This window comes from Astatotilapia calliptera, chromosome 5, assembly GCF_900246225.1.
Source record: "Astatotilapia calliptera chromosome 5, fAstCal1.2, whole genome shotgun sequence".
NCBI classification, from domain to species: domain Eukaryota; kingdom Metazoa; phylum Chordata; class Actinopteri; order Cichliformes; family Cichlidae; genus Astatotilapia; species Astatotilapia calliptera.
Genome location: NC_039306.1, coordinates 6,861,979 through 6,879,511, shown reverse-complemented (window position 1 = coordinate 6,879,511; position 17,533 = coordinate 6,861,979). Strand labels below are relative to the sequence as shown.

General features: G+C 38.5%; 1 protein-coding gene across 1 annotated transcript; it reads right to left on the bottom strand.

Annotated features, from left to right (window-relative positions):
- Positions 1-2,327: 2,327 nt before the first annotated feature.
- rab22a (RAB22A, member RAS oncogene family) lies at positions 2,328-17,508 on the bottom strand. Its single transcript, XM_026166923.1, has 7 exons — positions 17,174-17,508; positions 15,514-15,593; positions 14,281-14,362; positions 10,755-10,826; positions 9,415-9,521; positions 8,806-8,915; positions 2,328-6,560 (listed from the first exon to the last, which is right to left on the bottom strand). Exons 1-7 carry the CDS (start codon positions 17,207-17,209, stop codon positions 6,463-6,465), a joined length of 585 nt encoding a protein of 194 aa, XP_026022708.1. The 5' UTR covers positions 17,210-17,508; the 3' UTR covers positions 2,328-6,462.
- Positions 17,509-17,533: the final 25 nt, after the last annotated feature.

Below are 17,533 nucleotides of genomic sequence, written 5' to 3'. Positions count from 1 at the left end.
CAAAATATTAACATGTAATCTTTGTTTATTCAACACATGACTGTACTTAGAGCCATTTATGTAGCTGTGTGTGTGTGTGTGACAGAATGCAGAAATCTAACTTTTGAGCATATTCCAACCCCCCAAAAAAGACAAATTATGGAATTTTCTGCAAATGAATATTTCATTAATTTTGGTTGGTCTTCCTTGAGTTTGGCCTCATTGGCTCAGTGGGCATTATAACCTACAACTCTTGCACCAATTTTGAACATAACAATGAAGCTGAAAAAATGTAGTTGTTCACCAGCATCGCAATTCCATTATTTTTTTCAGGGCTTACCTTGGTGTGGTTTGCAAAGTGCTTCAGAAAGATGAGGAAATCTGTTTCTTGCACCCATCCTGACTTATTTCCACTACCAGTACTTCCTACTGGTCCATCTCTGACACAGAGGTCTGCATAATGTATGTGTGGGAACACAAACAGTGGAGGAATTGTGTTGCCAATGGCATTAACCGCATATACAAATGTGACCAGTGAACCTCTCTCAGCTGATGTCGTTGCCCCAACTTGTTTAATATAAGTTAAAGTAATAGTGTGGTAAGTTATAACATCTGCATTATTGTTACAACTAACCCAGACTGTTGCTGTTACAACTGACCCAGACTCCTATAGCCTATACATTACAGCCAACGGCTAAAACATTAGCACTAAAGACCTACACAGAATATATCCCCATAGACATACAAATAACATAATTCAAGTTTGATGAGTTTAACTGCAAAGCAGATAATGCTATTAGAAATTGAAATAAAGTAGAAAAACTTTTTGGCATACAAATTACTTTTTTTCGTGTTAAATTGTCTGTGTTTGACAAAATGTGCTGATTTTTCACATGTGATAGCAGAACTGAATTGGGCATGCACAGGATGAGTCACATCATTTGAAACTTAGCCCTGATTGGAGAAATTGGAAGTGTTACAACTGACCCACGTTACAACTATCCCCGGTCTCCCCTACATTATCAACAAATAAAAACAAATCAACCGTACAAGTCGTCGTTATGCACCGTACTAAAATAAAAGTACTTAACTATTGTCAGCAAAATATGACAAAGTTAGTAAAAAGTACACATAGTTCTTGTGCGAGTGATATTATTAGTCTCCGATATTGCTTTAAAGAAGCAGGCGACAAATCTGCAGTAACTGTGTGATGCTATCGCGTCAGTATGGACCAAAATCTGAATGAATGTCTTCTATCAGTTTGTTAGATTTTTCTTAAAGAGAGCAGGTGAGATATTGAAATATAGTATATATAGTTTTTCATATCTTGATGCATGCTCAATCATCCAGGGAAAATGAGATTGTTTTTCATAGATTATTTCTTGCAACAATTGTTGGAAATCAAAATCAACTTGAATTGTGTAGTCCAGAAAATTAAAAAAAGAAAATGGAAAAAAAAATCATGGTGGCACAATAATGAACTGTGATCTCATGTCCCAACATGTTGAATGTTTTGAATACCGGTGTAAATTAATGACTACTGAACACTGGTCACATCTAATTAAACCAGGGGATCTGCTTGCATCTCTGAATGTGATGAAAGATGTGCCTTAAATTATTACAGATGTATAAATATGTAGACATAGTGCAGAATTTCTACTCATTATATTGACTTGATCAATCCCAAAAATGTCCATCCATCCATCCATCCATTCGCTTCCGCTTATCCTTTTCAGGGTCGCGGGGGGCGCTGGAGCCTATCCCAGCTGTCATAGGGCGAAAGGCGGGGTACACCCTGGACAGGTCGCCAGTCTGTCACAGGGACAGACAACCATTCACACCTAGTGACAATTTGTATTATCCAATTAACCTATCCCCACAAGCTGCATGTCTTTGGACGGTGGGAGGAAGCCGGAGTACCCGGAGGGAACCCACGCAAACACGGGGAGAACATGCAAACTCCACACAGAAAGACCCCGGCCTGATGGTGGAATTGAACTCAGGACCTTCTTGCTGTGCGGCAACAGTGCTAACCACCGTGCCGCCAATCCCAAAAATGTGCTATTAAAATTCAACCACTGAATAAGTTGAATGTTTTGTATATATTTCTGTTTAATAAGTATTCAGAGGTTGTTAAATGTGTGTTCCTTCTCAGCCATCTGCCTGTCAACCACATATCTCAAGTGTCATTCTTATATATATATATATATATATATATATATAGCCCTGCAGCTGGTTGCTAACTGAAAAGCATAAACAGTCACTAACACCGTCACTGTATCCTAAGGAACATCGAAATGCACACATCTGCACACAAAAGAAAGAACACTTCCTACAGGCTGCAGTCATACACTTATTTTTGGAAATCTTTTATTAGTAAACAAATGACAATTCCCTTTTCACGCATTTCGAATTACACTGCAAACAAGTGTTTTCAGGGATATGTTACAATCAGTATGAAATATAGCAAAAAGCTAAATATGGTAACTACACTGCTGATGATTTTACTACAAATGGTGTACAGGTATATTTTTTTCTTCACACATCCGGCTTCGAATAGAGTTATTGATTTGTGTGCAATTTGATGGTACATATGTACACTGTAAAAGATACATAACATAGCTTAAGCATATTCCCAGGGCCAGCCCAAGACTATCGATATTTTTCCAATGCAAAACTACAGGCACACAACTTCTATTCATGCCTCGTGTTTCCAAATGGGGGGAAATAATGTGCGGCATAATTAATAATCAAACCTTAAACATTCTAAGCAGTCATGTGATTAGCACTTAACTTAAATCAGAATTTTAAAAACAGAAGAGGTTAAGTATGCGTGTTGTGGTAACATGGCTTTGACATTATTTGGCAATAAGAATCAAACACACAGTCAAAACCTAAAGCAACATCAGGGGATATTAAGAAGTCTGAGGCTTTACAGAATTATTTCATCGAGTGACTTCACAGAGATAACACACTACAGGCAGAATGTTAGTAATATGAGCCAATACAAAAAAGTCAAAGTGCAGCTTTTAATGTAACAGCGTGATTTCCCTTTTGAATAAAAATAGGTAACACTGTGGTAAGTATTGGCTCGAGTTAATGTAGGTTTAATGTAGTGCTGGGTGAATTATCACAGATAGCAGAGCCAATTAAAAGTTTACATTTTCTCCTCTGGCTTTCAAGGTTTGACCCAGTCACACTGCCCCTCCGGTCGACTACAGATGGGTGACAAATTAAGTGAAAAATCTTAAAATCAATTATTCATTAACCCTAACACTAATCTTCATCAATAAAAGGTGTCCAATGCCTCCATTGGAGTTAAAGAGATCATGGAAAGTGGTGGGAACTTGCTTTGAAGCTGTCTTGGTGGTATGTGGTATGCCTTACTATGACTGTTTTTCTTTTAATTTGTCACCAGTCTGTATTTTTGAGCAAAACTGCAATTAAATCAACATAAAAGAAAAAGGAACAAAGACTGCATTTTTACACGAGGATCACTCTGGACTGATTTCCCTTGTTTTTAGGTCACATTTAGAGTGTGTCATAATTAATTCTATTGCACTCGACTCCCAACTCCTGAACATTATGCAGCACCACTCACTACACAACTCATCAGTAACAGAAACATTTCAGATGATGCAAGGCAAATAGTTGTTTGTGTGGACAGAAAAACAAATTAAGCTCACATCTGTACCTTTTTTTTTTTTCAAATTTTGAAAAGAGGTTTGGCGAATAAAATGACTCAAGAGATTCAGATAAGGATAAAATTAGTCAGTATAGGCTCAAGACTTAGATTTCAGGCCAACCTTTTTATAGACTGAGCGAGATTCTGGCTATTTTTGGCCACTGAACCCCCCCCCAAAAAAAAATAAAAAATAAAAAATTACTACCCACAAGTTAAAATTTCAGCTTATTATCTCAAAATTTCAGACCTCTGAGAAAATAACTTGAAATTATGAGTCAAACTTTTGGGACAACACCCGAAAAATTCACTTATGGGGAAAAAAAAAAGTTTCAGTGGGATAACAAGTTTCATTAAAGACAATGAATCAAAAACTCTTCCTGCAGTTTCTTTAGTGGCTGCTTGAGGCCAAAAAGGAGTCAATGTCTACCTTCATCTTTGGCACAAGCATATCAACAGCCTCAAAAGTTCAACAAATATGTGTGGTCTATATACCTAACTTTCTCTTTCATAACAACTGGAAGGGTGAGTGTTTTTCTCTTATAATCATTCTGATTTGGTTAAAGTTAGGGGTTTGAAGCGTCCCAGCTGTGCCGACACAAGCATAAATTGGAGCTCTCCACTATGTTTGCGGTATTGACGTCTTTTAGAATAACTTTTATTGGAATTATCAAACAGATAATAAGGCCCCTGCTGTGCTTAGTCTGGCTAAACCTTTTGTGAGTCAGTTTTAGTGATTAAAATTCAAGTATTTTATCAATGGAGCCAGTCAACCAAGTTAGCATTAACTTGGCACTCCACGATCTGCCAGAAAAAGTTGAGCATTTAAAATGGAGAAATCCAGAAATGAATGGATGATGTCATCTTTCATATACAGTCTATAACCCACATAAAGATTGCTGCAGGAATTATGGCATCTAAACCAATCACAATATGACCCCACAACCAACAGGATCCGAAGGACATACGTGGTATACAGTACCAGATCTCAGTTCAGCCGTGCATCGAGAGCCTGGGGTTTAGAAGAATAAGGCAGAAAAGCTGAAAGAAAAGGAAAATCAGAAAGGAGATTCTGGAACAAAGCACACAGTGTGTAATTCAGGACAAAATACAGGCCAAGGTTCATTAAGGGGTCAGCATGTCGACACAGCGCCATGTCTAATTCTCTACCCATAACCTTCTCCTAACGGGAGATTTAAGCTCTAAAATATGAGTTTCCTCTCGACGAGGTTTAGTTTCCAGCTCTTGCTGTTTTCATCAGAGGCCAAGTAGTAAAACAACATTGGATGTGTGAGCTGGGGCTGATTATGTGGTGAGAAAAAAAAAAGAAACCAAAAAAGGAAAGATGAAAAATGTTTATGGGACAATTAAAGAATTTGGCAAGTCCTCACAAAAATCAACCTCCCTTGTTAAAGTGTTGTAAAGTAGCAGCAAAAGAGTAAAGACAGGCGTGTTTGCCAGTGAAACGTTACAATGGGATAAGAAAAAAAAGGGGGACTGGCAGGATGCTCTGTACCTTGGGCATTATGAAGCACTTCATACACAGGATGCTGTAAAGACTTCTTCAGTGATTATAAAGGGAAATGGGGAACAGATGTGAGCAGCTGGAACTCTTATCATATAATAATCAAGAGTGAGTATTTTGTCCTGATTACAGCACCATCACAGGGAGGGTCTGATAATGAGGTTCCTCTAATCATAGACGGTGAAATTTGTTGTCATTCTTGGGAACAAGTGGCAGTGAAAACATCTTTCTAAGCCACAGAGAGAAAAAGATCAAAGCTGACAATAAAAGGAAAAGCTAAATTTCAGGGAAAAATGCTTATTTGTTTTCCGGCAGAGTGCTAGACAAACAACAGGAGTCTGTCCATCACGTATAAACCACTGGCAGTCAGCCGGTTAAAAACACCAAGCCTGACTCTCTCCTGGCTCCAGCCACATATTTACCATTTAGACATGACAGCAATATCAATTTTCCAAAAAGCTGAACTATTTCTCCAATGTAAAGGAAGAAGGCTCCCACACATCTTTCATTTCTGCTTCTTTTACTGTGTGATTGTGGTTTACATCAAAACATCCCACTGGTATTTTGCCTCGGTTAAAGCAGCAATCACACAATAAAATTTAAATTAAGCGTGCACAATCCTTCTTGGAGTGGACTGTGGCTGGAAACGACTGACGCTGCGATGAAAGGATCACAGGGAGAGCCAGGCTTTTTATTAGGATGACTAACATCATTTTTTTTCCTTCAAAATCTTATATAAAATATTAAATTCACACTTTTGGTTCTTTCAGAATGCTTGGAGAGAGATCTCCCAAAAGAAAGGCAATAACTTAAGTACTATGAAAATAAGTTTTCAAGATTTAACCACTTCATTTCATGTTTTTGGTTGAAAGATAGTAGATCTGTACAAATGTACAATTATAAACGACTGAATGCATCCATCAGTCTGTAGATGTACAGTTAAGCTGAGGAATTTAGAGTTATAATGCACCAGAGAGAGAAAATTGCATGTATGCATGTCACTGGCATCGCTGTTTGTTAATTCTCAGTAAACCTGAGAACTGATTTTCTCCGGCTAGGAGTTTTCAAACAAAACACAATGACCTGCTGTTTTTGACTGCCATGAAAATATATTTGCTACAACTCTCCGAGTGTCACTGACCCACTCGGGTGTCTGTGGTGCAGGCGTTTGAGGGTTTGCCGTGGCTTTAAGCTGAAGCAGGCCAGAAAAAAGAAAATGGGCAAAGCTTGTATCACAGGTGACGTTGGAGGGGAGGGAAGACAGTCACCAGCGTCATCAGCAGCACGTCCTGCGAGACTCTGAGGCCTGACGACCCAATTTGAAACCTCTTGCTGAAGAGCCTCCAGCTTCGTCTACAACAGGGATGCGCTTACCTTAGAGAAGACACACACATAAAGGTATCAGCCTACCTTTTTCTATTTCAGGTTGTTCACTTTTATCTTTTACTCTTAAACAATATTTTATTTATTTCAAATTTAAAGATTTGTTTAGTGCAACATCACACAGCATTTATAATAAAACTGTAGTTGTGTCCCAGGTTAATGCACTCATTCACTTCTTCACTAACACTTCCAGAGAAGTTCTACATAGAGGAATATACAGTGAACATTTTAGACACTGGTGATTTTCTATATAATGTTTAAGGGAACCTGTTGTGTTCATTTCCTGCTACTTGTTTTCTTTTTCTTGGACTATTAAGGTAGCTTTGCATGAATTAGTGTATAACAAATGTATTCAACTAGGGCTGTTCGATATAACGATATATATCGGATGACGATATAAAAACGTCTATCATTTCATTTTACGCTATCGTTTGTTTCGTGGTGTCGCAAAATAAACTCTTTACGGCAATATTTTTTCATCGTTTTGACGGTCACTGTAGTGGCTATATTAATTTCTTAAAGTTCTCTCTTTCTCTTATATTTTATATAACCACACTACAGATGGACAAGCGCCTGTTTTTATGCTTTGTGGTTAGCAACAATGACGTCAACAGCATCGCGTGTCTGCTTGTTTATGTTCCACATAAACCTTTCACAATAAAGCTCAAGATCCTGTTGAGACTTTTCAAAATAAACTGAATCACGTGAAAGAGCAGATTATTTACGCATGAGAATTAAAAAAGAGCCGCCAGGTGCTAAAAAATAAACCTTAGACTCAAACGTTAGAACAGGCTGTTCCCCGCAGCACGCAGTGTAATAAATACTCACAAAGAAAACGGCGGCCTTTACAACTTATGTCTAAAAATGTATAGTTTCATGCATCGGTTAAAACACTCGACTCGAAACACTTCCCGCAAGTCGAGCTGCCCGAGATTCACAGAATTTACAGAAAATGATACATTTGTGTGATTTATATCGTTATCGGACGATAGAATTCTTATATCGGGATATGAGATTTTGGTCATATCGCACAGCCCTATATTCAACTACCATCCAAAAATGAACAGTACTGGTAATTACCCAAAATTATATTTTATATTTCTGTAATGGTTAATTCACCATTTTGTGCAAATTCATTAATTGATATTTTTTAATGCTACAGTTTAATTTTTGTTATCCATGACTGTTCAAATTTTCTGGTTAACAAAAATTCAGGAAAAATTGTAAAACACGTAAGTACTTTTGATTAGGCTGTCAAATTACAGTTATTTGCTTGCATTCCTAAACCCCAAAAATAGATTTTAATGGTTAAATCTTTAGTTTTAAATAGGTTTTAATAGGAGTAGCCTTAATAACGGTCTGGGTCCATCTTGTATGCAGTATGGAACTGAGACATATCTACAGCGTAGATATGTCTCAGTTTAGTGTTTAGTGAAGCTCAAGTTTGACTGCACTGCGAGATATGGTAGTATTCATTGTAGATGGTGACAGCAGTACAAAATACTGCATTGTGTATTATTACATCTGGGACTCCTGATATAAAACTTTAAGTAGAGTTTAGACTAAACATCGGTTTCTTTTAAAGCATCTTTCAAAAAGAAGCCAAAAGCTACTGCAGAGTAGTTGTGTTCATGTTGCATGTTACTAATTGGGTTTTTTCAAATAAATACTCCTTAATTTCTTTATGTTCTGAGATTTCTCACTTTATACTGACTAATCTTGACCGACCAGAGTTTCATTAAACATACCCCGAGTATCCAGTAGAGTTGTAAGCTTGTTAATTTAGCAAGTAGTATAACTGCTCATAAGAATTCTTCAGGCAAACTATAATCACTTTAATTTTGAGTGTACAGTGTATTTACAAAGTACTACCCATGGCTCTAAAGTATTCGTAGTAAGATTGTGGTGAAAATATCAGAGAAATATGTACATTATATACAGTGTACGTTGTTTTTTTGTTCAGTGAAACTCTAGTTTGTGTGTTATTTTGGCAGAACTGGATCAACTGCTCCTCTCTCCACTTGTCTCCTCAATTTTTTTAAGTCTCAACGTGTTATGATTAAGTGGATTCTGCTTTACTTCCAACTCCCACACATAAAACAACAACTAAACATTACAAAATTATGTCTCTAATAGACAGTATTTTTTTTAAATGCTATTCATTGCTTGATTTATCATCGCAAGATCCTGTGGCTGTTCGGGCCCGCACGACCAAATATACAAGAAACACACTCACTTATCTCTACAAACACCTCGTTGATGTTAATGGCATTCTTGGCGCTGGTTTCTACAAAGATGGCATGGATGGAGTCAGCATAGTCCTTGGCATCCTTCTCTGGCACTTCCCTGGAGATGCGGGAGATGTGTCAGAAATATTATGTTGCAATTTGTACACAGTTTCTCAGATTTCATGCCTGACCTGATAACCATCAAATGTTTTTCTACAGACGTTATGGAGAAGATTTTGCAATTTCATGGATAAGTCTGAGCCAAAAAAACCCAACAACAACAACAACATAGGAAAGGATAAATACCATTAGAGCTTATTAAATCCACTAAAAATAACTAGAACTTTGAACCCAGTAATCTACATTTTAAATTCCTATAATGATAAAAGGTCAAGACAAATGAGACTTTAATACACATATGCCTATATTTACAGTACAGAACAGGCTTCATGGCATTTCTGAGGCAAACATTAAATATTATTCTGACAGAAAAGGTCACGATACATCCTCCGCACAATATTTTTCTACTCTATCAAACAAAATTCTCTACTGATGTTAAATGAGGGCTCATAATCACAGTGAATACGAGAAGTGTTCACAGCACAGCTGAGGTTTACCTGGCATCTGACAGGTCACATTTGTTCCCAGCGATTGCGACAACTATATTAGGAGGGCCATGTTGGCGGAGCTCTTTCACCCAGTTCTTCAGTGTTTGGAAGGAGTCCTGATGGCACAGGTTAGTAAGGTGTGATACTGAATAAAACAATACTAAGACAAGCACACAGTATCTACTGTGGAAGTTTAAGGAACAGGCTGGAAGTCAAGAGAGTTAAATGAGATAATCAAAACCAGTTATGGTATAGTTATGGATAAATTACTTATTTATTTTCACTTGGGACGGCATGGTGGAGCAGTCACTGTCACCTCACAGGCAGACTGTCTGTGGCCCTTCTGCATGTACTCCCTATGCATACGTGGGTTCTCTGTGGGTACTCTGCCTTAAACAGTTATTCAGAATTGGCAGTAGGTGTGAAGGAGAGTGTAAATGGCTGTCTGTTACGCTATGTTAAGCCTATGATAGACTGGTGACCTCTCCGAGGTGTACCCTGCCTCTCCCCCAACTCCACCCTCTCACTGACCCTGAATCAAATAAGGGGTTAAGACAATGGATGGCTCGATGGATTAGTTTGGGTGGGTTTTTTTTTCATATTTTTGGTCTTATTGTATTTTATTTAATATGCCAATCTTTTTAATTTAAGCCACTTGTTATAGGTTTGTTGTGTTTAACTCAATTTTAGCTGTGGTAACAGGAATATCCCAAGTCTGGATAAATAAAGTACAACTTATCTTGCCTTAGCGTAAGGACTAGAAAGGGGGGGGGGGAGCCTGTCCATGCATCCATCCACCCACCCACCCATTTTCTGCTGCTTATTGGGGACGGTTACAGAGACGACAGTCTAAGCAGAGATGCCCAGACCTGGTTCTCCCTGGCCACCTCCTCTAGCTCTTCTGAGTGGCACGCCAAGGTGTTCCCAAGCCAGCCGGAAGATATAAACTCTTCTGCATGATCTGCTTCTCCCAGTTGGACATGTCCAAAACTTGTTTCCAGGAGGCATCCTTATCAGATGCCTGAAGCTAAAGAGTCAACCTAGCTTTCTCAAAAGCTGAAAAACACCTGGATAGAATTTCTTCATCAATATGAAGCAAACAATTTATGACATGTTTACCAGTGAAATCTAGAGGTGGTGGTAGGAGGAGATTTTCTTTGGACAGTCCTGTTTCTAATCTTCACAGTAAGCTAACTGAAGCTAGATGATTCACGTGATGAGAGTCCTCTCAATACGTATGTCATTAATGGCAAAGACATTGTATTTGCTAAAATAGTAAACAATTCTTTCAATACACGTGAATTAAACACTCATGAGATGATTAGTATCTGAGGAAAAGTGAATATCACCTCTTTTGTGATGTCATATACAATGATTGCCGCTGCTGAACCTCTGTAGTACATGGGCGCCAGAGCACGAAACTATCGGGAGACAAAGAACAGCCAAGTAAAAAACAAGCCAACGATGACTAACATCCTATATCAGTCAAGAACGTCTGTCAAGAACCTTAATCGTCTATTAAACTTGATTTTATTGTGACATCAGAGAGTCTGACTTTAGCTTTGAAGCTATGTGAAATTAAACAAAAACAGCATAAAAACAAAAATTAAAATGACTCTATTCAATGAACAATCCCAACCCATCTCTGATGATCATTTACTCTCACTTCCTCCTAGTTTTTAAATTTTGGATATGAAAAGAGATCCAAATATACAATTTCAGTATAGCTGCACCACACAGACATTCAACAATGTTTTTCACAGGCTTAGGATAATCCATTATATAGGCACAGACCTATGACGGTTACATCGCCACGTCTTTCTTTAAACTCAATTATGCTAACTGTATCAAACTCAGCAGAGAGTATAAAAATAGGCAAAGGAGACAGAAGATGTACTATTTTACAAACTAAAGGCCTGGGATTCTGAGCCTATAATCCAAGAGGCTTTATTCAAAATGAGCACATGGCAAGTCTTTCCACCACTGCCTCACACATGTGAAAGCTATCAAGAGAAAGATGAGCAGAAAGTGTCAAAAGCTGTTAGAGTTTGGATATTTATGGAACACTATACATGTGATCTTAGCCCAATACGTCAGAAAGCTCCGCGTAATCAAAGCAGCATGTGCAAAAATTTCTAAATCCATAGCTGCCTGGGAGGCTGGGGGTTTGCCAGGATTTGGTATTTTGTTGGTAAAATACTTCTCTGTGCACAGTAAGGACTAACTTCGACAATGGGATCTGTCATAATATTTAAAAACACCTTCAACCACATGTGAAGGGAACAAATGAGGTTAAATGCAGCTGATACACCAGTCAAAAGAGAGCACTGAGATCTGCAAACAGGCGGCAGATTTTGTGAGTGATTTAGCTTCATTTCCACTAATCAAAGCAACTACATTTATGCTACAATTTTAAAGTACTTCCCAAGCTTCTCCTATATTAGAAATGACAGAGATCAAGCTTTTGCCTGCAGCTGCAGTTGATTCTGGGCTAGAAAAAAAGACTGTGCACTTTATTTTCTTTGACTTTTTTTGCCTAACAAACAGAAATTCCTAACTATGATTTAATGGTGTAGCTTCAGACCATAGTATTACCTTTATTCTTGAGTACAAGACCCCCATAGTGTATGTATTTTACTGTTTTGTTAATGTATACTTTACTGTACATAACTTAGAGCCCAAATGTTTATTGCTGAACTGCTATGCCTGCTGAAACACATACAGACTATAAATAATTATGTAAAACAGTTAAGAAATAGAGATAATTAGGGGTTTAAACATGTTTTGTTCTGCTTTTGAGCAAAAAAAATGACACTTAAAGATATGAAAAATCACAAAGGGAGAATCTCTTCATGCCTTCTTGCAGTAAATTCTGCACTGAGGCTTTTGACAGGCCAATAAAACCATGTGTCATGTATTAACTAATGATATTTATTTTAAAAGAAACAGCTCATGTCTCAGAAAGACCTTCACTTGGAATGACCCTGCCTTCCCGCCAATTCTATTTTCCTTTACAATACGATGGAATAAACTATCCATCTTGGAGTGACATCGTTACCTCAGGAAAGCACACATTCCACATAATTATAGTTGTTACTGGCCCCGTCCACCAACAGGAATCCAGCCTGGGATATTTGGCAGAGGCACTGAGGAGAGTGCTGTCTGTTTCACTGGCCAGTGCTGTGCTGCACCACCGCCAGTCCTGTGTGGTCTATCTGTGTTTTAACCCAAAGAGCAATCATAGTGAGGCCAGACGATTGGCCACACAGCAGTGCAGAAAACAGCCCCAGTGATGCCCAGTGAGTACTGATTAATTGCAGAAACCACAAGCTGGGTGTGTAATGAAAGGCACCCTCCTATTCCGTTAGGACGCATGCTCCCTTTTGCTTGTTTTCTGTAAAAAGGAGCAGTCCTCCAGGGGGAGGCCTGGATGGGCTGTTGACAGCTGGGCTCAGATGTGCTCGTAAGGCCTCATCTGGTCTTGAGATATGGGTTTTGCTTGTGGAAATCACTGAGCTTTCCTTTCTGCCCTAGTCTCTCCTTTCACATGCATTGGCTGGCTTTGTGTTCCTCGTTCTCAACTCCACAGATTTCAATAGGCCAAAGCTCCACCGAGGTTAGAAAACAAGCCATGAAAAGCCTCCAAATACCACAACAGTCTTGTAGGGGAAAAAAAAAAAAACGCAGACACATGCGAAACCTACCAAAGGAATGTTGCTACTTTTTCAGTCGCAGATGTGAGCCACTTGGAAAACCGAGAGGCTACATGGGCATGAAAAAGTGAACAAAAATGAGAGGGAAAAAATAACCCAGAAGAAAATGAAATAAAATGTTGCACAGATGAAAGCAAAGGAGAAAAAAAGAGGACATGATGACGTAGAGTGGCACTGGCTCAAAGATAAGATACAGCAGCAGCGCATGCCAGTGAGCTCAGAAAGCTTGAGTTTTATCCTCTTGTCTGATTTTAAATTGGCTTCCTGAATGTCCCTGAAGTCCACAAAAAAACAGAGGAATAAAACACAAGCAGCATCTTATCTCACCTCTCCAGCGAATGCAGCACTAGGGGTACCACATTACAATAGAAAGTCTTACGCATGAGAAAAGGAGAAGGCCTTGAGCATAAAAAAGGAAGTGGCGTGGATATGTAATGCAGAGAAAGGTCGGCTATAGCGTGAGTCAAGCGAAAGCAGTTCCTTACGCTACATGTCGATTTCACCGGCTTAAATGAAAACGCCAAAATACAGCTTCTCTCCTATATCGCATATCATTTGCAAAGTGTGATTCGAGTTCTGACCGTTGCATGGGTGGCAAAATATTTCATAATGTATATTTACAAACACACAGCAGAGCAGATCAGATAAGAAGAGCTGCATCGGCATATAAACTGCTGACAAACAACACTTTGGAGAAGTGTGAAAACATAAAATAACAAAACAATGCCAGTGGTTCCCTTTTTTGTTTGTCTCTAAAAAACTAACACAATTACGAGGAGGAGAGAGGAGGAAGGGAGAGAGATCAAAGGCGACAAAAGGAAAAAATGTAACCTTTTTTATGTGACTTCACTCACTAAATTAAAATTTGGAAAAGGAACTCTTAGAACAAGAGTACTAAAATAAGTTGATTATAAGTGAACTGGAAGAATTCTACTTATAGTAAGGTAAATATTGCCCCCTATCAGAAGTTATGACTAACTGCAGTATTCAGTTTTCTTATGGTTGGTTTAAGGAATGATGTACGTGTGGGCAATTCTTTCACATGCTTTCAAAGAACACGGTGGGGATAAGTAGACCGTTCAATACTACAAACAGGTTGATGGTAATATAAAAACTATTCACTGAAGCTGTTACGATTAATACCTCAGCACATAATACTAACCCGCTCCTGTCCTGCCGTGTCCCAGATCAGGAATTTGTGCAGCTCATTTTGGTATTGCACTGTTTTGGTCATGAAGGATGCCCTGGTGAAGAGAAACATGACACATTGCAGATTTGAAAAATAAACACTTGCAGATTTTTTTCCTGTTTACCATTAAACTGTATTCTAGCAATAAAAAGCTGATTTACATCACATCAATCTGAGCCAGCTCAGTACTGGATTCTTTAAGTCTGACAGCAAAACTAACATTTGGTCTCAATTACAAAACTGGAGATTTCAAGAACAAATTTCAATAACAACCCGTTTGCCAATAATCATCAGATATTTCAAAGTGCCAAAAATAAGTGTGTGGAGCAGCTGTTTGTATCTAGTATTTATTATTTCTTCTCCTGTTAAAAAGTATGCTGACAAAAAAGTTTAAAAAAATACTAAAAATTCCTGCCACCACATATCAAACTTGAGTTTTAAAGATGTTTATGTTACTTGAGCTCAAGCAAGAAAAATTTGATTTTATTTTGTACAATGTTATAACATAGAAAAACTCATTTATTTATCCTATGAAATGGTAAATGGCCTGTATTTATATAGCGCTTTACATAGTCCCTAAGGACCCCAAAGCACTTTACACGTTCAGTCACACACACATTCACACACTGGTGATGGCAGCTACATTGTAGCTACAGCTGCCCTGGGGCACACTGACAGAGGCGAGGCCGCCGGACACTGGCGCCACCGGGCCCTCTGACCACCACCAGTAGGCAATGGGTGAAGTGTCTCGCCCAAGGACACAACGACCGAGACTGTCCAAGCCGGGGCTCGAACCGGCAATCTTCCAATTACAAGACAAACTGCCAACTCTTGAGCCACGATCGCCCCCTATGAAAGGCTAAATGTCAAAACTGCACAGTTCAGTTGTAAAGCTGTTTTCTTAGTTCCTTGTTCGAAAATGTCAGAAAACAAATATTGTTCATAATACGTTCAAAAATTTGTTGGATGAAAAAGTCTTTGACACCAAAGTTACTTAGTTTAGCCACAGACAAAGAACACAAGAAAGTCCAGATATTTTGAAATCTGGAGCAAACGAGTTATTTAAGAAGTGATTTTCATGCCCATTTCTTTGCCAGTGGTTAACTGATAACTCTAATGGGCATCATAACGACCTGTAAAACTACAACAAATGAGGGAGATGGAAAAAATAAAACTTCTGTGGAAGTGGAAGGCAGCAAAACATACCCAATAGTTGGATTAATGTTTGGGTCAAAGCTGTCCTCCACAAATCTCCAAACAATACTTGACTTTCCAACTCCAGTATCCTGCAGAGACAAAATAAAGATCATGCTTACTAAACATGGTACTTGAAGAATATGAGAACAATCTTTGGCAATATGCCTGGATATTAAAACATTTTTATGGGATCCTCTTCCTTCCTGCCACTGCTGGTATAAATCTGTAAATTACTTATGGAAGAGGGAAAAGGGTTTACATTGTTTACATTAGGAGAAAAAGAAGAGGACAAGTCTGACCTGAGCGTTATCACGAGATACGCCCACAGACAATGGTGGTTTATGCTGCTGCTGTAGCAGTCTAGACATGGATGTTTTGTTTGTGTGGTCCATCAGTTAACCATTTATTCAGTAACATATCTTGTTTTAACTAATTTAATTATCTTAAAGATGACCAAAATGATACATAATCAGGGTTGTCATAATTCCAGTCTGCTAGTTAATGAACTAGCTTATTGTCTCTATGCTATCTTAATCTTATTAGTAGATCTACAGAAAATGAATGGCTAATCATCCTGTTTTGTTGTGTCTTTATTTCCAATTAAAATATGCATTAAGTTAATGAGCCTCATTTGTAAATAAATACTGCAGGAATGACTAGTAATGCTGTCTAACATAGCTACAGATGTGTGTTGAAATGAAGGGACAAAAAAAATCAACACAAAATGTTTTGGTAAGCTGCCGAATAAACCAGCAGTGCAGCTTCACCGCACCATAGATTTGAGTCACGGAAACTCTACTAAAGGTGCCCAAGCCACTTTTATGTAAGCTGTTCAGTGATGGTGGTGGAAGGCCTGTCTGACAAGTCAGCACAAAATGTGATTTGAAAGATGACTGTCAGTGTCATAGCAGACATTGTTTTCATGCTGGTCATTCCATTCAGAGAGCCCTCATGGCCTATGAATGACGTTTCCTGTTAGAAATTACCGTCAGTGACAGGGTAGAGGTGACCACACCACGCAAAGGACGTCGCTAAATACAAACCAGCAAAGTCTTCCTGCTATCAAAATAGAGCCGCTGTAGGGGTTAATAGTGAGATTTTGCAGGTTATCACAACTTTAGAGTATGAATGTACGCATAGTTTCCTAGAGAGCAATGTGACAGCGCCAAATGTCTTGTTTTTGTCCAAAAGAGATCAGAACTTAAAGATATTAAATTTACATTGACACTAATGATTGAGATTTACCTGATCTATTCTTAAAATAGCAGCAGGCTGACTATTTTCTAATTTGAGTAATAGTGACACTAATAGCTTGACTAATATTGTCAACGCTGATGTAATCCTGTAAGTGGATGACAGAGAAGAGAAGATGTGAGGATGTTCCTTCAGTAGTGGATAATACAATTTGAATGGGACGTTGATCAAGTGATTGATGCCTTGTGCAGCTACTGAGTGTAATTCAATGTAGATAAGCATGAGTGTCATCACTGGCGCAGATCTATTTATTTTGAGGTTGTATTGCCACTCACTATATCAGAAATTTTCATTACGGTCCATTAGAGAAGTATAGGTATGTGTTATGTGGAAGTAGAGCAGGACAGCTCCATTAATGCTCCAGTTAAAGTGTGCATATGTACAATCAGATTGAAAAATATCGATGCTTACTCACCCCCAAGAGGCAGACTTTTAACTCTCTCAGAGCCATATCGATCTCCTCTCTCACATCGAATTTGCGATGAAGATCATTGGCTGTTTTCTCCTCTGCTTGCCTTTTTTTTTTTTAAATCTTGAATATTCTTCAGGTGGTCTTTGTTTACAAACAACTTTACAACATCGTGTTCTGAAGCTGGCATACGCACATCTTAGGTTGGGTAACAACTCTCGCTGTAAACGTTAAAACGTCCTGCAGGTCGTCGTATTTGCCATGTTGTGATTATTGTAAACAGCTACCTCCACCACATCGCCGAGTCTCCATCTTGAACTACGGCATGCGATCACGTGACTGCTTCGGCTTTTTTTTCTTCCTTTC